The following is a 24,821-nucleotide window of genomic DNA, read 5'->3' as shown; positions in this document are numbered from 1 at the left end:
ATGTAGGTTATGAAAGGCAAGAATGGTCAGACATATGGTGAAAAACTGTTAAAAAGGGGTTAAATAAAGGTTATGGTTAGCAAATGTAGGTTATGAAAGGCAAGAATGGTCAGACATATGGTGAAAAACTGTTAAAAAGGGGTTAAATAAAGGTTATGGTTAGCAAATGTGGGTTATGAAAGGCAAGAATGGTCAGACATATGGTGAAAAACTGTTAAAAAGGGGGTAAATAATTGTTATGGTTAGCAAATGTAGGTTATGAAAGGCAAGAATGGTCAGACATATGGTGAAAAACTGTTAAAAAGGGGTTAAATAAAGGTTATGGTTAGCAAATGTGGGTTATGAAAGGCAAGAATGGTCAGACATATGGTGAAAAACTGTTAAAAAGTGGCCACAAAAAGGTTATGTGTATCAAATGTGGGTTATGAAAGGTAAAAATGGGCAGACATATGGTGAAAAACTGTTAAAAAGTGGTTAAATAAAGGTTATGGTTAGCAAATGTGGGTTATGAAAGGCAAAAATGGGCAGAAATATGGTGAAAAACTGTGGAAAAAGTGGTTAAAAATTTTTTTATAAGTTACAGATATGGGTTAAAAAAAACAAACTGGCAGAGATGGGCAAAATTGGTTTAAAAAGGCCAAAAAAAGATAAAAACAGCAAATGTGGGTTTAGAAAGAGGGACAAAGTGGCTGAAATGTGGTCAAGTGTCAAAAATGGAAAAAGGCAACATATTTGGGTTCATAAAATAAAATAGAGGCAAAAGTCAGAAAAAATATGAAAAGTGGTACATGAAGTTGCAAAAATGAGGCAAAATAGATGACCAAACAAGTGAAAAGCGGTTAAAAAGTTGTCTTTGTAATTTCAGCTGTGGCTGCTTTAAATGAAAATCTCTTTCTCTCTCTGCCTGGGTGACATGGGGCGATCAAGGACAGAGAGAGAGAGTGGTGGGGCGAGCGGCAGTCAGATGAGTTGATCCTCTCAGCAGCTGGACGCTCGGATGTTCCCCTCTCGTCTCAGCGCTTGTCTTCGTGTTTGGACGTGACCATGAGTGAGTCTCACCTCAGCAGCCCCAGCGTGGAGCTGAAGAGTCTGCAGCTGTGTGACAGAGAAGGTCGGTATCCTAACCCTAACCCTAGCCCTGCTCCAGGTTCAGGATCCGAGAGGAGTGTCAAAGGTTGTAGAGGACTGGGACGTCTGACTGCGCCCTCATAGGTGTGCATCACCTTACTGTTGGTAACTAAGGCGTGGGTCCAATGAGGGGTGGAGAGTGACTAAGACAACCTCTAAATCCTCCAGATCCATGTCTGTCGACAGGCTGATCTTCCTCCAAAGCTGAAGCCATGGTGGCAGTAGGCGGTAGGAGGCGGTAGCTAGGCAGCGTTTAGCTGTAGTGGAGGCCGATAGTGTGATCTGACTGTATATTCATATGAAGTGTGTGTGTTCAGAGGGTCAAAGGTTAAATCGGCATGGTGAGTGTGGTCTCCTGTGTTTCTAGAATAGTGCAGTGGTGTGATCTGACTGTATATTCATATGAAGTGTGTGTGTTCAGAGGGTCAAAGGTTAAATCGGCGTGGTGGGTGGGGTCTCCTGTGTCTCTTGAGCAGTGAAGTTTAACAACCATCCTGTCTGATCTCAGCTATCCTGACAGCTCTGCAGGTTTTCATTGATGCAGTTTGTTTCTCATCCTCTGCTACGGAAGAGTATTAGGGCAACTGGAAAAAAAAAATTTTAGACGAATTTTTTTTTTTCACTTGTGAGATTAAAGTCAGAATTCTGAGATTAAAGTCTCAGAATTCTGACTTTAATCTCAGAATTCTGACTTTAATCTCACAAGTGAAAAAAAAATTTCGTCTCAGAATTTTTTTTTTCAGTGGCCCCAATACTCTTCCGTACTCTGCAGACATTTATTCTTTCTTTGTTATTTTTAAACATGGACAAAAGTATTTGGCCGTTATAATAGTAATAATAATAATATTGTTATGCTTATCATTGAATTATTGTTATAACTATTTTTATTATTATTGTTGTTGTTGTTGTTGTATTAACATTATATTATTATTATTGTTATTACTATTATTATCATTATTAATAATATGACATTATTCTTATTTTTATTATTATTATTGTTGTTGTTGTTGTTGTTGTTGTATTATTATTATTATTATTATTATTATTATTATTATGTCAATGTCTGATGATTCTGTAGCTGAAGAGTTCTGAACTTCCTCTGGCATTAAGGTAAACACTAAAACATGAAATGGGTTTCCATGGCAGCAGCTGCATGAAAGCCTCACATCCCCAAGTCCCTACCACCAAGCATTGTTAGTCAGTCAGATGGTGAGTCTAGGACTGGAGGATGCTGGGAGAACGTTACCTGTCTGACTGTGGAGTCTGGTGGAGGAGGGATCATGGTAAGGGGCTGGTTTTCAGGGTCTGGTCTAGACCCCTTTTCTCCAGTGAAGGCTGGTCTTAATGCTTCAGCAGACCAAGATGTTCTGGACAATGCTATGCTTCCAACAGTTTGGGGAAGGCCCTTTTCTATTCCAGCAGGACTGTGGCCCAGAGCCCAGAGAAGGACTAGAAAGACTAGAGTCCTGACCACCAGCACCTTTGGGATGAACTGGAACAGAGATTGTGGTCCAGGCCTTCTGGTCCAACATCAGAGCCTGACCTCATAAAAGCTGTCCAGGATGAACGGGCACACATTCACACAGAAACACTCCAGAAGAGAGGAGGCTGTTAGAGCTGCAGTACATGGGTCTGAATACAATGTCATCACAGTCCCTGCTGCTGGAGTGGTCAGGTGTCTGAATACTTTTGTCCATATAGTGTATTTGTGCCCTACAGTTCTTCCATCTTTCACCACTGCCGGGGAAGCACAGCGCTAGCAGAAATAAATTTAGCAGAATATGTCAGCTATTACAGCTTCAGCCTACATCTCCTGAGGTCAGCACGCCGGCGTCTCCGGGGTAAACATATTTAAACTTTAAGGCGCGGCTGATGTGGATGATCTGCATGTTAGCAGAGCGGCGGCTAACAGACTGTGGCAGATTAGCAGAGATTAGCATCAGGATGAGCTGGAACAGAGGAAGTGAAGGATTATCAGGAAGACTTTCTGCAGGTTGAGGAAAAAAATAACAAAAAGCTGCTGAGTGAACCTGCTGTTACCAGAGCGTTCAGGAGTAACACGCCACCGCCTGTTTGCATAACTCGTTTCATAACGTTTGAATGTAGCTTTGTGGAACAGAACGGGACTGTATGGTGGCCCAGAGGGTCAAATATGTCACACTGAATTTGATGAAAACCATTTTTTAACATGTTTTTGACTTAGATGTGTTTCATTAAATGTTACTGCAGTTGGTCCACATGTGTGGAGACAGTCTGATTACAGTTACCATGGCAACAGTAAGAGTTGTGGATAGAACAAACCCCCAGCAAACACGGGAACTTTACAGACCGGTTCATCAGGAAAATACCCCCCAAATAAACCCAGCAGACAAAGAAAGAGACACCGATCCAATCGCGCTGAAAGTTTAACTCCTTCAGGAAGAAATCAGACTAGCTTAAGAACAGATGACTAAAAACAACAGACATACGAACAGTTTCAGCTGGTTTTAACTTCAGAATCCACTCCAGAGAATGGCCCCTGATAAACCCAGACACTGGACCCTGATAAACCCAGACACTGGACCCTGATAAACCCAGAGACTGGACCCTGATAAACCCAGAGACTGGACCCTGATAAACCCAGAGAATGGACCCTGATAAACCCAGAGAATGGACCCTGATAAACCCAGAGAATGGACCCTGATAAACCCAGAGAATGGACCCTGATAAACCCAGAGACTGGACCCTGATAAACCCAGAGAATGGACCCTGATAAACCCAGAGAATGGACCCTGATAAACCCAGAGAATGGACCCTGATAAACCCAGAGACTGGACCCTGATAAACCCAGAGAATGGTCCCTGATAAACCCAGAGAATGGACCCTGATAAACCCAGAGAATGGACCCTGATAAACCCAGAGAATGGACCCTGATAAACCCAGAGAATGGACCCTGATAAACCCAGACACTGGACCCTGATAAACCCAGAGACTGGACCCTGATAAACCCAGAGACTGGACCCTGATAAACCCAGAGACTGGACCCTGATAAACCCAGAGACTGGACCCTGATAAACCCAGAGACTGGACCCTGATAAACCCAGAGAATGGACCCTGATAAACCCAGAGACTGGACCCTGATAAACCCAGAGACTGGACCCTGATAAACCCAGAGAATGGACCCTGATAAACCCAGATACTGGACCCTGATAAACCCAGAGACTGGACCCTGATAAACCCAGAGACTGGACCCTGATAAACCCAGAGACTGGACCCTGATAAACCCAGAGAATGGACCCTGATAAACCCAGAGAATGGACCCTGATAAACCCAGAGAATGGACCCTGATAAACCCAGAGACTGGACCCTGATAAACCCAGAGAATGGTCCCTGATAAACCCAGAGAATGGACCCTGATAAACCCAGAGAATGGACCCTGATAAACCCAGAGACTGGACCCTGATAAACCCAGAGAATGGACCCTGATAAACCCAGACACTGGACCCTGATAAACCCAGAGACTGGACCCTGATAAACCCAGAGACTGGACCCTGATAAACCCAGAGACTGGACCCTGATAAACCCAGAGACTGGACCCTGATAAACCCAGAGACTGGACCCTGATAAACCCAGAGAATGGACCCTGATAAACCCAGAGACTGGACCCTGATAAACCCAGAGACTGGACCCTGATAAACCCAGAGAATGGACCCTGATAAACCCAGATACTGGACCCTGATAAACCCAGAGACTGGACCCTGATAAACCCAGAGACTGGACCCTGATAAACCCAGAGAATGGACCCTGATAAACCCAGAGAATGGACCCTGATAAACCCAGAGACTGGACCCTGATAAACCCAGAGACTGGACCCTGATAAACCCAGAGACTGGACCCTGATAAACCCAGAGACTGGACCCTGATAAACCCAGAGAATGGACCCTGATAAACCCAGATACTGGACCCTGATAAACCCAGAGACTGGACCCTGATAAACCCAGAGACTGGACCCTGATAAACCCAGAGAATGGACCCTGATAAACCCAGAGAATGGACCCTGATAAACCCAGAGACTGGACCCTGATAAACCCAGAGACTGGACCCTGATAAACCCAGAGAATGGACCCTGATAAACCCAGAGAATGGACCCTGATAAACCCAGAGAATGGACCCTGATAAACCCAGAGACTGGACCCTGATAAACCCAGAGACTGGACCCTGATAAACCCAGAGACTGGACCCTGATAAACCCAGAGAATGGACCCTGATAAACCCAGAGACTGGACCCTGATAAACCCAGAGACTGGACCCTGATAAACCCAGAGAATGGACCCTGATAAACCCAGAGACTGGACCCTGATAAACCCAGAGACTGGACCCTGATAAACCCAGAGAATGGACCCTGATAAACCCAGAGAATGGACCCTGATAAACCCAGAGAATGGACCCTGATAAACCCAGAGACTGGACCCTGATAAACCCAGAGAATGGACCCTGATAAACCCAGAGACTGGACCCTGATAAACCCAGAGAATGGACCCTGATAAACCCAGAGACTGGACCCTGTTAAACCCAGAGACTGGACCCTGATAAACCCAGAGAATGGCCCCTGATAAACCCAGAGAATGGACCCTGATAAACCCAGAGACTGGACTCTGATAAACCCAGAGACTGGACCCTGATAAACCCAGAGACTGGACCCTGATAAACCCAGAGAATGGACCCTGATAAACCCAGAGACTGGACCCTGATAAACCCAGAGACTGGACCCTGATAAACCCAGAGAATGGACCCTGATAAACCCAGAGAATGGACCCTGATAAACCCAGAGACTGGACCCTGATAAACCCAGAGACTGGACCCTGATAAACCCAGAGAATGGACCCTGATAAACCCAGAGACTGGACCCTGATAAACCCAGAGAATGGACCCTGATAAACCCAGAGACTGGACCCTGTTAAACCCAGAGACTGGACCCTGATAAACCCAGAGAATGGACCCTGATAAACCCAGACACTGGACCCTGACAAACCCAGAGACTGGACCCTGATAAACCCAGAGACTGGACCCTGATAAACCCAGAGAATGGACCCTGATAAACCCAGAGACTGGACTCTGATAAACCCAGAGACTGGACCCTGATAAACCCAGAGACTGGACCCTGATAAACCCAGAGAATGGACCCTGATAAACCCAGAGACTGGACCCTGATAAACCCAGAGACTGGACCCTGATAAACCCAGAGAATGGACCCTGATAAACCCAGAGACTGGACCCTGATAAACCCAGAGACTGGACCCTGATAAACCCAGAGACTGGACCCTGATAAACCCAGAGAATGGACCCTGATAAACCCAGAGACTGGACCCTGATAAACCCAGAGAATGGACCCTGATAAACCCAGAGACTGGACCCTGATAAACCCAGAGACTGGACCCTGATAAACCCAGAGAATGGACCCTGATAAACCCAGAGAATGGACCCTGATAAACCCAGAGACTGGACCCTGATAAACCCAGAGACTGGACCCTGATAAACCCAGAGAATGGCCCCTGATAAACCCAGACACTGGACCCTGACAAACCCAGAGACTGGACCCTGATAAACCCAGAGACTGGACCCTGATAAACCCAGAGAATGGCCCCTGATAAACCCAGAGAATGGACCCTGATAAACCCAGAGACTGGACCCTGATAAACCCAGAGACTGGACCCTGATAAACCCAGAGAATGGACCCTGATAAACCCAGACACTGGACCCTGATAAACCCAGAGAATGGTCCCTGATAAACCCAGAGAATGGACCCTGATAAACACTTTTTTGCCTGTCTTATCCCTCCTTTAGCCATTTTGCCACTTTTTATCTATTTTTGCCCATTTTCATTCCTTTTTTCACAATTTTTGCCACTTTAAACCCATTTTTGATAAACTTTTGGCCCCCTTTTTTTTTCTTTTGCCATTATTTAACTCCTTTAAACCACTTTTCTTGCCTGTCTTATTGCCAGTTTTATCCCATTTTTAAGTATTTACTAATAATGGCTGACAAGTGAATTTCTGTAAAAACAGATCAAATGTGAAGTCATTCTAAAACTATGTGAATATTAATTGTTTCTGTACTCTTAAAACTAACATTTTCTTTTCCTCCTTTTCTGAATTTAATGATCTTCTAGGGGCCAGACTGGAAGCTTAGGGGGGCCTGATATGGCCCGCGGGCCGCCAGTTGATGATCAGTGTTTCAAAGGTTTCCCCCATCCTGGGGTCGAGCTCTAATCAGCCGCTCCTCTCTGATGTAAGGAGACGTCACGCTGTCAGACCGGACTGTCCTGCTCCTCAAAGCCTCGTTTGTTGAGGCTGAGAGCTCTCTGAGTTTGTTTTGTCCTTACAGAGAGGAGAGGACACGAAGAGGAGGAGGAGGAGGAGGAGGAGGAGATGAAGAGGCGAATACAAAGAGAGAAAAGGAGTAAACAAGTCTGAATCACAGAGCAGGAGAAAAAAACGAGGACCAAAATTAGACCCTAATCTCCGTTAACAGTTACCATCCTATTTTACCTTAAGAAATGAGCCATGGGTGAAGTGGACTCAGATCAAGGCCTGGGTCCCTGGAAATCCAGTCTACAATACTGTTGTAGTGACTACCCCCATTAATACAGCCGCATCTCAGAAAATAAGACCATCATGAAAAAGTTTAACTTCCATTTATCCTGGATTCATCTCACGGAAGGTGAAATATTTAAGGCTTTTTTTAATCCTGGTGATTACAGCCAATAAAAATCTAAAATCCACGATCTCTAAACATTAGAATACCACGGAAAAGTCCAGGTACACAGGTTTGTGAGCCCTCATTCTCTCACTCTGGTTCAGTTCATCGTGAGGAAGACTGTGACTGGACTAATGTCCAGAAGAAGTCACTGACATCCTCTTCAACAAGAGTAAGACACAGAAGGTCACTGCTGAGAGGTCAGGCTGTTCTCAGAGGCTGTATCAGAGAAATTTAAGGAGGGTCAGCCACAGAAGGTCACTGCTGAGAGGTCAGGCTGTTCTCAGAGGCTGTATCAGAGATATTTAAGGAGGGGAAGCCACAGAAGGTCACTGCTGAGAGGTCAGGCTGTTCTCAGAGGCTGTATCAGAGATATTTAAGGAGGGTCAGCCACAGAGGGTCACTGGTCAAAGGTCAGGCTGTTCTCAGAGGCTGTATCAGAGATATTTAAGGAGGGGAAGCCACAGAAGGTCACTGCTGAGAGGTCAGGCTGTTCTCAGAGACTGTTTTAGAGCAGATTCATGGAAAGGAAAGGGAAACGTGTTTTAAGGAGACCATCCAGCAGGGATGAGCTCATCCTTCAGGGTCTTTCATGGTCTTTGAATATTGATCTATAATCTATAGAAGCTTCACTTCTTGAAATAAATCACAGGACAGCTAAACTTTTTCACAATATTCTAGTTATTCTGCATCTCCTGGAACAGAAGCATCCCTGGAGCTGCTCTGCTGGTAATAACAGGTGAAAAACTGTAGATTTGTTCATTTTCATACGTTTATTTCCCCGACACTCAGTTCAGGCTGTTATTTGATGTTTAGTGACATGAACGTGAGGAATGCGAGCCGGGGTCGATGTACTCTGAACCTGAAGGGGTTAATCCCTCGCTGCTGTGACTGTGACCACACACTTAATCTCCTTACATCATAACATCGCTCAGAGAAAATGAAAGTGGAGAATTTTCCAGTAAATGTTTCTCTGGTTAATCTTTGGTGTGCTCCAGTAAACTGATATTTTTCTCAATAACCAAACGTCCTCCATGTTAGGGTGGAAGACTGAACATCTAAACCACAATATGAGAAGAAAACACTGAGTTTAAAGGGATAATTCACTATTTTTAAAGGTGGACTGTATGAGAAACAAAAAATACAAATGTGGGCTAAAAGTGGCAGGAGCTTATTAAAGTGGCAAAAACATGGTTAAAAATGCAAAGTTTGGCTTAAAGTGGTTAAAAAATTGGTAAAACATGGCCGAAATAGGCGAGAAGTGGTGGGTTTATCGAGTCCAGTCTCTGGGTTTATCGAGACCATTCTCTGGGTTTATCGAGTCGATCTGGGTTGATCGAGTCCGGTGTCTGGTCTTTGTCCAGTGTCCTCTGTTTATCGAGTCCATTCTCTGGGTTTATCGGGGTCATTCTCTGGGTTTATCAGTCCAGTCTCTGGGTTTATCAGGACCATTCTCTGGGTTTATCAGGGTCCATTCTCTGGGTTTATCAGGGACCATTCTCTGGGTTTATCAGGGTCCATTCTCTGGGTTTATCAGGGTCCAGTGTCTGGGTTTATCAGGGTCCAGTCTCTGGGTTTATCAGGGACCATTCTCTGGGTTTATCAGGGTCCAGTGTCTGGGTTTATCAGGGTCCATTCTCTGGGTTTATCAGGGACCATTCTCTGGGTTTATCAGGGTCCAGTGTCTGGGTTTATCAGGGTCCATTCTCTGGGTTTATCAGGGTCCATTCTCTGGGTTTATCAGGGACCATTCTCTGGGTTTATCAGGGTCCAGTCTCTGGGTTTATCAGGGACCATTCTCTGGGTTTATCAGGGTCCAGTGTCTGGGTTTATCAGGGTCCATTCTCTGGGTTTATCAGGGACCATTCTCTGGGTTTATCAGGGTCCAGTCTCTGGGTTTATCAGGGTCCAGTCTCTGGGTTTATCAGGGTCCATTCTCTGGGTTTATCAGGGACCATTCTCTGGGTTTATCAGGGTCCAGTCTCTGGGTTTATCAGGGTCCAGTGTCTGGGTTTATCAGGGTCCAGTGTCTGGGTTTATCAGGGTCCATTCTCTGGGTTTATCAGGGACCGTTCTCTGGGTTTATCAGGGTCCAGTCTCTGGGTTTATCAGGGTCCAGTCTCTGGGTTTATCAGGGTCCAGTATCTGGGTTTATCAGTGTCCATTCTCTGGGTTTATCAGGGTCCAGTCTCTGGGTTTATCAGGGACCATTCTCTGGGTTTATCAGGGACCATTCTCTGGGTTTATCAGGGACCATTCTCTGGGTTTATCAGGGACCATTCTCTGGGTTTATCAGGGTCCAGTCTCTGGGTTTATCAGGGACCATTCTCTGGGTTTATCAGGGACCATTCTCTGGGTTTATCAGGGTCCAGTCTCTGGGTTTATCAGGGTCCAGTCTCTGGGTTTATCAGGGTCCATTCTCTGGGTTTATCAGGGTCCAGTCTCTGGGTTTATCAGGGTCCAGTCTCTGGGTTTATCAGGGTCCAGTGTCTGGGTTTATCAGGGTCCATTCTCTGGGTTTATCAGGGACCATTCTCTGGGTTTATCAGGGTCCATTCTCTGGGTTTATCAGGGACCATTCTCTGGGTTTATCAGGGTCCAGTCTCTGGGTTTATCAGGGTCCAGTGTCTGGGTTTATCAGGGTCCATTCTCTGGGTTTATCAGGGTCCAGTGTCTGGGTTTATCAGGGTCCATTCTCTGGGTTTATCAGGGGGTCCAGCCAATCTCCATGGTTGGCCTGAGCAAAGATAGAATGTGTTGTTTGGTATACAAGAGGAGTGGGCAGCCCACCCAAATGACTCCTAGAGTGTGGGTTCCTTGTCTTTGGGTTCCTTGTTTTTAAGGGTTAGGTCAGGCACCTAAACCACAGAATGATGGACCCTTCAGCTCTACCAAAGCTCATAACTGATGCACCTGTGTCGACTTCCTGTCCTTTCAGGAACAGAGTCTTCAGACAGCGGCATCGGCGACGTGGACGACCTGCCTGTTCCTCAGCAGATCCACATCAGCAACATCACCTGTGATTCGTTCAAGATCAGCTGGGAGATGGAGAGCAGAGGCAGAGAGAAGATCACGCACTACTTCATCGACCTCAACAAGAAGGAGAACAAGAAGGAGAACCAGTTCAAACACAAGGTGGGAACAACAGCAGGCTAGAACCTCCAGCGAGGGTCAAACCCCTCCACCTGACTCCAGACCGTACCGCATACTTATTGTGGCGTCATGTTTAGTGTGAACTGTTTTCATAACCTGATCCTATTTTCCAGGACGTCCCCACAAAGCTGGTGGCAAAGGCGGTCCCCCTCCCCATGACCGTGAGAGGTCATTGGTTCTTGAGTCCTCGTACAGAGTACAGCATCGCCGTCCAGACCGCCACCAAACAGCCGGATGGAGAGTACGCCGTCTCTCAGTGGAGTGAGATCATCGAGTTCTGCACAGCAGGTCAGAGCCTTCTCCCGGTCTGAGTCCATGGACAGGCGGTCTGTACTCCCCCTGCTTTGGTGAAGATCTCTAACAGGGCTACGGTCTTGATCCTGTGTCTGTTTCTGTGCAGATTACTCCACCGTCCATCTCATGCAGCTGCTGCAGAAAGCCGAGGCCATTGCCGGCAGGATGCTGCCGTTCACCATCTTCTACAGAAACCAAGAGCAGGAGTACTTCCAGCAGCCTGGGTGGGTTCAACCAGGATCCCTCCTATCTAAAACCAGAATGGCCGTCTGAGGCGGCAGACCCACGCCTAAGCAGCGCCACCGAGGAACTCACGCTTCCATTGATTACTATAGTGTTCAAAATTTTGAAGTCAGAGAAAAAACAAATTGGTGCGCAGATCATCACCAAAATGTAATCGATTCTTTCCTGTCACTATCCCAACATTCCCTGAAAGTTTGGTAACGATCCAACTTTCCGTTCTGGAGTTATCTTGTACACAAACAAACAAACAAACAAACAAACAAAGATACAGAACCCTTCACATAACCTGCTGCTGATTTCATCGACATGGGTAACTGCTGCAGAACCCTGATCTGACTCATTTCACTGATCTGTGACAGTCAAAGATACGGGAGAGTGTGGTAAGACACCTCCACATTAGGGATGCGCCGATCCACTTTTTTTCAGTTCAGATCCGATTCCGATAAATATGTGCCAATACCGATACTGATTCCAATACATGTATACATTTAAACAATTATTATTGTTGTTGTATAATGTGTGAAGTTACATGGGGCTGTAGTAAACCACCCAGCTCCTCTTATTAAAAAGCAAAAAAAATAAACAAAAACGAATTGAATTTAAATGTATTCCAAACAAATCTATTTGAACTACTAGAAAATAAATGTCAACATTATCCAAAAAACAGCAACAACTGAGCATAAGTTATAAATCCCTGTCTAAACTGTCTTTAATGAACCTCCCACCACTAGAGGCCTCTGTAGCTTCAGTTAATGGCCGCAGCCTTCCTCTCTGACCCTTCACAGGATGTCAACAATGGGAACCTCGGCGCTAACCTGTTAGTGTGTAGCAGGAAGACGCAGTGCAACAGTTTTCCAAAGTAGTAAATGGAAATAAAGTGGTATGCGGGCTGTTGAGGGTTAAGCTCACGTATGACTACTCACCAAAGGGAAAAGAGGCCAAATATCAAAGCAGGATATTAATCTGCAAAGAGGAACGACGGCGCTAGCGGCGCCAGCTTTCAATGCTAGCGCCGCCTGTTATCAGGCTAACGTCACAGCCACTCATCTTTGTGTTCTCTCATCTTTAGACTAGTTTTGACTATTCTAAATATAGATTTACGTTTAATCTACTAGGGTTATACCTCTGAGAACATCCTAACTAATACTAGCTCAGTTACACACAGACTGTCTCCTGTTAGACTGCGCTGCATTCATGGTCTACCGCAAACTGTAGGATGGATTTGGATCGGTCACTTGGATCGGTGCTGTCAGTCAGATATCTGATCTATTAATTACGTCCATATCGGACCTGATACTGATATTGGGTCAGATCGGTCCCATCCCTACTCCACATAGAAACTTGATCACATCAGTGAAATCTCCCTGATATCTGAGGGTGGAGATGTTTTACCGGTAAAAAGGCCTGGACAACAAAGATGCTGTTGAGCGGCACACGTGTTAAATTTGACTCTGGGCTTGACATAAACGTTTGTGGCTCAACAGCATCTTTGCTAATGAAGCTTGGAGTAAGACCCCGTCCACACGGAGATGAAAACGATATATTGCCGTTTTGTTCTGAAAAAGTTTGTAGGGCATTAAAGGACACAGACAGAAAGAGAGGCAAATGCCATCTAGTTCCCATTTTACTACTCTGATGTGTTTTTGCCCCTTTTCCCACCTTTTTACTGATTTCTGCCCATTTTAGTCACTCTTCACTCATTTTTTTGCCACTTTTGGACCATTTCCTATACCTGTAACCTATGTTTGCCACTTTCTGTCCTTTTTTGCCACTTTTTCTCCTCATTTTTTCACCTCTCCCCCAGTGTTTGCCCCTTGTTGGCTATTTTTGCCACTTCTCACCCATTGAAGCTGCATTTAGAAAGTAAATGCCACTTTGTGCCCTTTTCTCACCTTTTTTTCTGATTTCTGCCACTTTTTGAAAGTTTTTTCTCACCTTTAACTCGTGTTTTGGTCACTTCCCACCCATTTTTGCCACATTCTGCACGTTCTCGCCACTTTTCTCCCAGTGTTTGCTGCTTTTTCCACCTTAAACTTATTGTAATTGCCACTTTTCACCACTTGTATTGTGGCTCTTGCAAATGTATTTTTCAACAGTTTCGCTCTTTGGTTGAGTAACACTGGTCCAACGCATTTGTTCCTAAGCCAGACCATGTTTTTGTATGAAATAAAAACAACCCTAAAAGCTTTTCATGTTGGGAAAGATGTCGCTCTTCTGCCGACCTGCTTCAGCATAAGTGTGTGAGAGTAACAGGGAAAGGGTTAGTCGTTGCGAGTGGTTGTATACGAGGCCCGATAGCAGAGTGATTGCTCAGACTTAGCCACGGCGGCGGTTTTATCTGAACTTGAGAATGTGTCTTTATTAGAGAGCTGAGAGCAACTGTGAATGCTTCTCTCTTCACTCTGTATCAGCATGGCTTTGCGATCAATATGGTGGAATTGTCCGGGATATCCACGGCCTGCCGCCACGGTAGCTCGAGTGTAGCTGTAGCAAAGCTGCAGTTTAATCAGAACTGGACCCCATTTCTCTTTCACAAATTGCAGAGAGAGAACACGAGATGTAGCTATTTAGATTTAAGTAACCAGTTACAATAAATTCCTTAGAAATAAGGACTGGTACCAGGCTGTGTAACAGCTTTTATACTAACCATTATGTAAAATGTAGTCATTCTTTAAGTTTTTGGTTTATTTATTGTCCCACTGTCCTGATTTATTTGGGAAATACTTTGACAAAGCAGTGCTTGATTGTCTGATAAAATATAGCTTTATATCGAGTATTATTTAAATTTTTGCTGAGAATAAAAGGATGTAGTCCAACAGTTTTTTTGGAAAAAAACATACAGTTATATCAATCATGGGTAAATTTAAAAATGCTTAATTTGTCTAATTTAAAAGCTGAAGTGGTACCGGATAAAGAGCCGTCTCTTGTTGCTGAACTGAGTCGAATGATCCGGATCTCTGAATAGAGCTGGAATTCCCATCACTAGTCTCCTGACCTAGGGCGTCTGTTTCAGATAAAGCTCCACCATTAATAATCTAAGGCACAAGAGTGGCGCATGGGCATGACGCAATTAGTCGCTCTGATTGGCCCGTCATGAATGTGACAGAACGTTCCTCCAATCACCTTTAGAAGATTTTCTGAAATGTCCCGTCCTTTGAAAATGCTTTCTATGGGAGCTTTCCCAGATGAATGCCCAATTTATTCATGCAACGGATACAAGTCGATCCGGCGTGTCAGGTTCGCTCTTTCCAATCAGAGAACAAAGAGTTAACTCTCTCCCCGTTGTTCTCCACAGCTCCTCCTATCGCTCCAGAGACGCCCAGTGCACACGGATGTTACCGGCGGTCAAAGACGACAGCGGCAGCCACGGCTCGCCCATCAGCAGTAAACTGGAGGGACTGTTCTTCAGTTGTAACACAGAGTTCAACACGGGGAAGCCACCCCAGGACTCCCCATACGGACCTTACCGCTTCCAGGTAGAGCTCTAGAGCAGGGGTCATCAAGTACATCTGCTCAAGGGCCAGATTTAGTCTGACAGAGTCTCTGGGGGCCGGACTTTCATGTAAAGAAAAATTAAGGCAGGTTTTTTGTTCTGATTAACATCTTATTGTTGTAGTATTTGTGTTTTCTGTCAAATCACAGGACATTTTTAGTCATTACCACTGAGATCTATTCGGCCCATAATGACGTAGACCACAAGGAGACAGGTCTGACAGCAGACCCGGCCGGGCCCCTGAAAATCCCAGAGACTGGACCCTCAGCACTTATGATTTATCACCAACATGAACTCATGTTTCACACTTTTCACTACTTCACTGCTTCATTCTGACATTTCTGCGACATTTTGTGCCACTTTTAACCCATTTTGTCACATTCTGCTGTTTCATCACTCTTTAACACATTTTCCTGCCTTTTCACTGCTCTGCCAGTGGCTATTTTTGTCCTATAAATGTTTTTTGACCTTTTAATACTTTTAAAAAAAGTTCTTGTCCCTTTGTGCCACCCCACAACCCATATGGATGCTTATCGAACATTTTTGCCACTCTTTAACCCCTTTTCACCACTTTATCTGTCCATTTTTGACACTTTTATCCCATTTTTGACACATTTTGCCCTTTTTTTGCTTCTTCAACACATTTTTTTGCCATTCTTTAACTCCTTTAAACCACTTTTTTCCTGTCTTATCCCTCCTTTTTCCATTTTTGCTACTTTTAACCCATTTGTGATATACTTTTGGCCCTTTTTGTCCTTTTAATCTTCTTCCACATTTTAACTACTTTTCTCCACTTTTCCTGCACGTTTTTGTCCCTTTGTGCCACTCCACAACCCATTTGGGCACTTATCGATCATTTTTGCCACTCTTTAACCCATTTTTCACCAATTTATCTGGCCATTTTTGACACATTTTCCCTTTTTTTGCTTCTTTAACACACTTTTTTTTGCCATTATTTAACTCTTTTAAACCACTTTTCTTACCTGTCTTATCCCACATCAATCCATTTTTGCTATTTTTCATCTATTTTAGCCAGTTTTTGTTACTTTTTCCACAATTTTTGCCACTTTAAACCTAATATACTGATATATTCTTTGCCCCTTTTTCCTTTTGTATTAATGTTTTGCCACATTTTAACTTCTTTTCATCACTTTATTTGGCCATTGTTGACAGTTTTATCCCATTTTTAAATATTTACTAATAATGGCTGACAAATGAATTTCTGTAAAAACAGATCAAATGGGTAGTCATTCTAAAACTATGTGAATATTAGTTGTTTTTGGGTGGATTTAACAGCTGCAGACATTTAAAGCCAAAAGATCCTCTTAAAACCAACATTTTCTTTTCCTCCTTTTCTGAATTTAGTGATCTTCTAGGGGCCGGACTGGAAGCTTAGGGGGGCCTGATATGGCCCGCGGGCCGCTAGTTGATGATCAGTGCTCTAGAGTATTTCTGCTGAGGTCAGCATGGAGGGGATGATGGGTAAATAGAGGAGGTAATGCCGGAAACCTCCATTCCAGACCACGGAGCTCCATGCTAATGTTTTCTTTAGATCTGAATGGTTAATATTAACATTCACTCTTATTCCTGATGATCAGCAGCCGGCAGCCCCACTTTAGTTTTTATGGTCAAATATACGAGGCCAGGACTCTGGCATAAGGTCAAAGGAGCACTGACTACTGTAAAATCCCTTCATTAGTGTAATTATTACACCTTTATTCATGCTGCAGTCAGCTTTTAGATGACAGACAGGCTTTCAGTGTCTTATGAACCAGATCTTTGGAACCTGGTTCAAAAAGAACCAGAACTGAAGAGCTGAGACGGTCAAAGCCACCTTGTTGTCTTGATTTGCCGGCTGATCCAGGTTCCAGCCCTCACCGTGCCGTTCTGATCCTCGGTTAGTGAAAATCTGCAGAGATGGCAGATCCAGGCAGCCAAAGTTTCCTCTGCGGGACGTCCCAGCGCAGACTTAGAGATGAGGAGCTCAGATGTCAGGAGGGAGCCGGAGTAAAGCCGCTGCTCCCTGGCATCCAAACGGAGCAGGGCTCCAGCAGGGTGGCACGGACACCACGGGCATTTCAAAACATAGCAGTTAATATTCTGTCAGACAGCTGCATGCTGGGAGTTAAGAAGTCTTCCTTTAGCTTAGCAAAGCAGCCTACAGGACGCCATGCAGACGGTAAAACCTCCATCTGACATCATGATTTCTTCAGCTGGTGGAATCACTCTTAAAAAAGAGTCAGAATCCAGGAGACACAGATACGGGGGCAACACTCGCTAGAGGACCTGGCCAGGACTCTGCTTTAACTAGATTACTCCTAATCATTGGAAACACTTAGAAAGATCTTCACAAACACAGCATGAGTTCACCGCCAACATCCGAGAAAGTTCTGAGAGTTTTTGTCTAAACTGCACAAATATATCGGCAACAGCTGGAAAAAGGTCGGAGCTGGTTAGGAATGGTTTGGTTTGAACTGCATGAACACGTTGGCAACTTTTGGTAAAGTAGGCTGAACCGTCCAGAACTGAGTTTTGTCTAAAATGCAAATATGTTTCCGACGTTTCCTTCAGTGGGTGGAGCTACTGAGGGTCCGGACTTTTGTCTAAATCGTTCTGATCTGTTGGCAACATTTGGAAAAACGGGAGGAACCAAGGCCGCCCACTAGGGGGCGCAAAGGGACAAGCATTCTGGGGCTCAGCCAAACAGGGGCCGTGAAGGTCAGCAGAATCCCGGCCATAGTCAAGTTTATTTTTGAAAAATCTTTAAGGGAAAAATAATGTAAAGATTTCTGAAGAAAAAAAAAAGAGAAAAGAATAAAAGAAAACGGAAAAAAATGGTTAAGAGCATCCAAAACAGGATAAGCAGCAACCAGGGGTTAAGAGAGGAAAAAATGTAAAAATGGTGAATGGTAGTAAAAACGGATAATTGTGCAGCTTAAGAAGTAAAAATAGTTAAAAGTTGCAGAAATTGGCTAAAAGTGGCAAATCTGGTCTAATGTGGAAGGAAATGGGTTAAAAGTTGGACAAACTGATGTTAAAAACAAGGTAAAATGGTTCAAAATTGGTAAAAATGTTTCAAAAGTAGTAAAAACTGGCAGAAAATAAGAGGCAAAAATTGGTTAAAGTGGCTAAAAGAGGTAAAAATGAGGCAACAAAAGGGATGAGCAGCAAATATGAGTTACAAAATGGAAATAGTGGTAAAAATGGCAAATGGTGAAAAGCAGTTAAAAAGTGGCTAGCATGGGTTAAAATTGGCAAAAATTATCCTAAAACTTACAAAGCGGGCAGTAAAAATGGAGAAAAGGGGTTAAAAACTGAAAAAATTGGCTCAAAGTGGCGAAAATGGGTGATAAAAACAATGAAAAGTGGCTAAATTGGGCAGCGAAAGTAGTTAAAAATAGTTAGAAGTTGCAAAAATGGTTTAAGAGGCAAAACTGAGTTTAATGTGGGTTAAGTTTAATGTGGGTAATATGGGTTACAGAAGGGAAAAGTAAGAATGGTGAAAAGCCGAGAGAATAAGAGGACCCAGTGTTTGGAGATCCCGGTGCCGACTCAGTCCTGCTCTGACGGCCTTGAGATGCTGGTCACAGCTGATTGGATCATCAGTTCTGTCCAATCAGAGCAGGGATCTTCATCCAGTGTTCAGAATGCTCTAAGCGTTGTCTCTGGTCCTTTCTCCCGGCACAGATCCGAGCAGACGTCCTCTTCAGCCGGACCACCAACATCTACTTCGGGGATTTTTACTGCATGTACACGTCGTACCACTACGTCATCCTGGTCCTGGCTCCTGACGGCTCCAAAGGAGACGTCTTCTGTAAGGAGATCCTGCCGGCCCTGGACCGGGCCAACAACCGCTTCCTGACCTGCACGGAAGAGGAGGACGGTTCGCTGACTTTCCGCCACGCGCAGGACGTCATCCTGGAGGTGATCTACACAGAGCCCGTGGATCTGGATTCAGGGACGGTGACGAGGATCAGCGGACATCAGCTGATGAGCCAGTCCACCCTCGACGCCAAGAAGGACCCGAGCTGCAAGATCTGCAACATCAGCGCGGGACGTTAGCTGGACTGTGATTGGACGACCCGCTAATGAGCAACGAGGGTGGCAGACGAGCTGCTAAATAAATTCACGACCAGCTTCCTGTTGAGCTGCTAGCTAGCTGAGAGTTAGCGATACCTGGTTAGCTAGCAGGAACCCCAATAGGCTTAACAGAGTAAAGTACCCTCCAGGGAATTTGGTACTTTTGGTACTTTTCCTGATTTAAAGAATTAAAGTTATCAGAGAGTGGGCCAAAGAAGGCTGAACTAAACCTGAACCGTGAAGTTTAAAATGGTTATTCAACTAAACGTTACACGCACCATCATAGCCTATCAGGAGGGTTCTAGGACGCTCTGACCCCCAAAATCCACGGTTTTATTCTGTGTAGTCTACCATCCTGGACACCTTCCATCAGAACAGACCAGATCTCACTAAGTCAGTGATACTCAACGTGAGGCTCTTTCATGTCTTTTTTTTTTATTTTATTCCCCCAGAAAACCTTAAAGGGAAACTTTTTGCCCTTTTTCACAATTTTTCACCACTTTTCACCCAATCGAGCTACCTTTTGCCTTTATATACCACTTGTTTCCTATTTTTTGCCCATTATTGCCAATTCTTTTTGCAACTTTTTTCTAATGTGTACTACTTTTATCCAAATTTTTCCCATATTATCACATTTTGCCACTTCTTGCACATTTATGCTACGTTTTGCCAAATACCACTTTTTCCTTTTTTTTGCCATTTTTGCCATTTTTCTACACTTTTTTTTTCATTAAATACCACTTACTTCCTATTTTTTTCCAGATTTTGCGTGTTTTCACCACTTTCAACCCATTTTTTGTCATTAAATACCACTTGTTTCCTATTTTTTGCCCATTTTTGCCACTTAATTTACCATTTTACCCAATTTTTGCAATTTTTTTGCCCATTTAAGGTACCCTTTGCCATTAAGTTGCACATTTCCTATTTTTTGCCCATTATTGCCACTTCTTTTTTCAACTTTTTTTTCCGATTTTTGCCACTTTTACCCAAATTCTTCCCCTTTCCACATTTTTTGCCACTTTTTGCCCATTTATGCCTCATTTTGCCATTAAATACCACTTCTTTCCTATTTTTTGCCCAATTTTGCCACTTAATTTACTTTTTTTCCCATTTTTGCAATTTTTTGCCCATTTAAGGTACCCTTAGGCATTAAATTGCACTTACTTCCTAATTTTTGCTCATTATTGCCAACTTTTTTTGCGACTTTTTTCCAATTTTTGCCACTTTTGTCCAAATTTTTGCCATTTTCCACATTTGTTGCCACTTTTGGCCCATTTATGCTATGTTTTGCCATTAAATACCACTTTTTGCTATTTTTTCCATTTTTGCACTGTTTCGCCACTTTTAACCGATTTTTTCTCATGAAAAACCACTTGCACTAACGTGCTTCCTGCTTCTTTCAGGCTGGCGTAATGAGTCAAACTAACCTTTTAAGTCACGTTTATGTCTATAATTTTAACCCTTTGCTTTCCTGCTCTCAAACCCTCAACACTCCTAACATATCAGCGGTCAGTGTGATGTAAATTTAGATATAAGAGCGTTTTATATTTTTGTATCAGAGTTTTAAGAAGTAGTGGAGAGACAAGGTGAGGGACAGGGACAGTTCTAACCTTTATCAGTGCTGCTCTTGTGTTATTAAATGTAAATTTAAATGTTTTACTCTGGCGTGATGTGGATGACGTGAGAAAGTCAGATGGAGGACAGGAAGTGAAAGCAGCGGCAGGTAATCATTGGAGGAAAGTGAGAAACACTGGAGCTCTTTAGCAGGGCTGCAGATGGCGTGTCATCAGAAGAGTTCTAGAAACTTTGGCATGTTTGTTTTACTCCTGAAGTCACGTTTGATCCCGCGTTTCTGAGATCAGACAGCTGTATGGTTTCTCCTCTGTGCTGCGATCAGGGCGTTAAGAAAATCAGTCCAGATGAGAAAACCATCTGTGTGTAGCCAGCCTAACATGTTGATTTATTTCTGTGTTCCTGTAATTTCACCTCTTTGACTTTGACCGACACAGGGTTGCTGCTATGAGAAATAAACTTTAGAAATGTCCCAACTTTAATGGAGTCTCTGTTTTTGTTGGCTGGTTACCTGGGCTCAACCTGAAACACCTTCACCCAACAGAGTGATTCCAGAGAATGGACTGTCCTGTTTCTGACTCATTAATGATGTGTGCTGGATCGTTAGCTTTGGTGCTAGCATGCTAGCTAACAGTTCCCTCATTTCAGAGCTGGAAGTGTCTCAGGCTATTATTGGGTCCTCATTCAGACCACTTTTAGAGCCTTTCATCACAGTTGCTGTACATTTCTCCCACTGTTTACCAATTTGGCAGTTTTTTTTGAATGTGTTACTTCTGTAACCCATTATGTCCACTTTTAATGTAATTTTTTTTTTTTTTTTTTGCTCTTTTAACCACTTTTCTCCATTTCCCCACTCCTGTTTGACCCCTTTTTGCCTTTTTATGCCATTTTTTTAGTCACAACTATTTTTACCACATTTTAACTGCTTTTCAGCATGTCCCACCCCTCTTTTACCACCCTCAGCCTATTTTTTGCCATTTTTCTAACCTAGTTTAACCACTGAACTGTTTTCATCTTGTCCCTTTTTGCTAGTGGTGGGCGTATCGATCCTAAAGTATCGGTATTTACAAAGTACTCATTTGGTATCGAGTACTTTTTAAAAGTATCTATATTAAATGAGTACTTTAAAAAAACATCTAACCATGCACCCCATCTGTTTGTTGTGCCAAAAGTCCGCGGCTGCACTATTTTCCGTGTCACGCGACTTTAGCGACCAATCAGATAGAGCAAACACGCACATACACATTTAAGGCATCAGCACACACACGGTTATCCAGAGTCCTCATGTCTGTATCAAACTGGAGAGAATGGCAGAAATAAACTGCTGCAGCTTTGTGGAATAACTTTCCACAAAAATGCAAAGGTGAGTCAGCATTTACGTCTAACAAGTTTTTATTTCAAAGTTTTAAACAACTGATGCATGAAGAGGATGTTAGCCTCATGTCAATCTGCACCGCTCACTTTCAGACTAAAGACACTGACGGTGTTTTTCACTGAGCCAAAGCCACAGCTAGTGCTGTTAGTCATAAAAACCAGGAGAGAAAGAAGTTCTGCAGCTGACTCTGATGAATATGCGATTCATTTTCATTGACTTTGAGAGTGTACTTCTAAATCTGTTCCTCTTCATTACTGTTTAATAGTTTTTCTCCTATAATTTAACTGCCTTTTCCAAAAGTTTAGAAGGTTGTTTGCAGCATTTTCTCAAACCACACATTAAGTAGTCCACGGATTATTTAACTATTTTAAACAGTCTAATCATTAGGTACAGTGGGGAAACAAAACAGCTAAAAACAAGTCCCATGTAACAAAAAATATAAAAGTTAAACTCTTGCCTTGTAATATGTTTTACCCTGAATACTTAGTTTTATAGTTAAAGATAACTCTGAAAAGAATTATTTCTATTCATTAAAACTGATAAATAAATGATACATTATGTTTTTTGAGTTTTTATTGGCCTTATTCATATCAATTTAATAATTATGTATACTGCTGCTTTTAAAGTAAAAAGTATCGGTATCGGTGATACTGGTCCTGTATTTACTTGGTATCAGATCGATACTAAATTTTGCAGTATCGCCCACCACTACTTTTTGCCTTTCTTAACCCAATTTTGCCAGTTATCAAATTTTTGCCTCTTCGTGTATTTTTCCACACATTTTTGCCACTTTTTAACCACTTTTCACCTTTTTTTTCTACTCATTTTGCTTCTTATTGCCTTGCAATGCGATTTTATTTCTTCTCATTTCCATTTTTATCAAAACAGTAAACTGGTCAGTTAGTAGGCTATTTCACACTGCTAGTAAATGTGATAAACATTTGTAAATCACATCCAGTTAAAGCATTCAAGTCGGCGTGTTGCTAAACTGTGATTATTATATTATCATCATAATTACGCAAGTAAGACGCGGTTTTAGAGCTTTTCACAGAGTGGACTAACAGAGTTAACGGAGACGAGAAAATTAAAGAAAATGAATAGGTAGGGTACAAAACAAAATTTAATATCATTGTGAAATAAAAGGACTTGAATATGATTCAGTTGTATTGACTGCTGAGTTCAGATTAAGAGAAAGGTTTCTGATGTTCAGACGTTCACAGTTCCTCATCCTGAAAAAACTTCAGCATATAAAAATCTTAATGAGTTCATATATTTATCAGCGAGGTTTTCACGTTTCATTCGCTGCACATAAAAACAAGGAGAACACACTGAGTGGTAGGTGTCAATTTTGTAGTCCAACATTAAATTGTAGTTTTTACTCAACTAACACATGCCACATCCGGAACATCCGCAGAGGGAAAGGGCAGATTCCCAAATAACCGCGGCCTTCCTTTCCTATCCTCTGATTCCCACCTTTCCTTGACCCTGAGACGTTTTTCAGCAGGGTTAAGGAGAAGTGGAGAGGAAAGGACTCAGGAGGTCATTTTTTGGACTTATCGAAGGATACGCAAAATAATCTAATTGCAATTTTTTTCCTGCAATTTGAAATGTGATTATTTAGGTTCCTCAGTTTTCTCTGTTGCTCGAAAAAAACATCAACAAGAAATCATCCTATATTATAACAAGAACAATATTAGATAAGTTCAACTAGGGCTAAATTTAGAATCAAAATATCTTACTGCCATTTTGGCTCCTAAAGAAATTTTGATATCAGTTGCTTTATTGAAGGGGACGATCATTTCTCATATTCTCATTTTGATGAAGAAAAATAAATGCATGATCAAGAAAAGTAAGATTGTTGTAAAAAAAATGAAATAAAATAAAAAAGATACTTGAAGGTTTGAATTTCGTATAAAGCAGCGATACTTAACGCGTGGCTCTTTTATGTCTTCACTTTAAATATTATTCCCCCAGAAAACCTTAAATAAGGGAAGCTTTTTTGCCCTTTTTCACCATTTTTTCCCACTTTTAACCCATTTAAGCTACCTTCTGCCTTTGAAAACCACAGTTTTCCTACTTTTTTGCCCCTTTTGACACTTTTTTGCAACTTTTTACCCAGTTTTTGCTACTTTTATCCTATTTTTGCCCTTTTTCATCCATTTAAGCTCCTTTTGTCATTAAATACCACTTTTTCCTACTTTTTGCCCACTTAGCCAATCTTGACTGCTTTTTGCCCATTTAAGTCACTTTCACTCTTTTTTTTTTAGTTTCGGGACTGACCATTTTATGCCAACTGTAACTCGTTTTTTTTTTCCACTTCTCACCCATTTTTGCTACTTTCTGACCCCTTTTCACTTTTCCTCCCCTTTTCACCCATTTTGGTTGCTTTTTGACCATTTTTGCCACTTTTAACTTATTTCTATTGCTACTTCAAGCCGTTTTTGCCACCTTTCACTTCTTAGATCGTGGCTCTTGCAAAGGTATTTTTTTTATGTCGCTCTTTGGTTGAGCAGGGTTGAGAAACACTGATATAAAGCATAATGAAAGAAAAAAGATAGGAACAAACTGGTATTTTGACACTTTTCAGGTTAAAGAAATATTGCACTGTCTGCAATTTGAATATTGCACCACGCCATATTGCGATTTAATCTAATATGCGGTTAATTGCCCAGCCCTGTTTTCGAACGGACCTCCAGTCTCCAGTCTCGTGTACAGCCAGCCCAGAGGAACAAAGACAGGAAAAACTGC

The 24,821-nt window shown here is 42.8% G+C and overlaps 1 protein-coding gene across 1 annotated transcript; it reads left to right on the top strand.

Annotated features, from left to right (window-relative positions):
• Window positions 1-986: 986 nt before the first annotated feature.
• Window positions 987-19,856, top strand: LOC121528740 (phytanoyl-CoA hydroxylase-interacting protein-like). The gene is made up of 6 exons (XM_041816309.1): window positions 987-1,111; window positions 10,802-10,998; window positions 11,130-11,304; window positions 11,417-11,534; window positions 14,849-15,029; window positions 18,734-19,856. Exons 1-6 carry the CDS (start codon window positions 1,045-1,047, stop codon window positions 19,106-19,108), a joined length of 1,113 nt encoding a protein of 370 aa, XP_041672243.1. The 5' UTR covers window positions 987-1,044; the 3' UTR covers window positions 19,109-19,856.
• Window positions 19,857-24,821: the final 4,965 nt, after the last annotated feature.

This window comes from Cheilinus undulatus, linkage group 20, assembly GCF_018320785.1.
Source record: "Cheilinus undulatus linkage group 20, ASM1832078v1, whole genome shotgun sequence".
Classification (NCBI taxonomy): domain Eukaryota; kingdom Metazoa; phylum Chordata; class Actinopteri; order Labriformes; family Labridae; genus Cheilinus; species Cheilinus undulatus.
Note: the sequence above shows the minus strand (reverse complement) of the source record. Positions and strands in the feature narration are given on the sequence as shown.

Coding starts and splice junctions, on each gene's coding strand:
- LOC121528740 (XM_041816309.1), top strand. CDS start 1,045: ATGAGTGAGTCTCACCTCAGCAGCCCCAGCGTGGAGCTGAAGAGTCTG. Junction 1,112..10,801: donor GCAGCTGTGTGACAGAGAAG/GTCGGTATCCTA, acceptor CTGTCCTTTCAG/GAACAGAGTCTTCAGACAGC. Junction 10,999..11,129: donor AGAACCAGTTCAAACACAAG/GTGGGAACAACA, acceptor CCTATTTTCCAG/GACGTCCCCACAAAGCTGGT.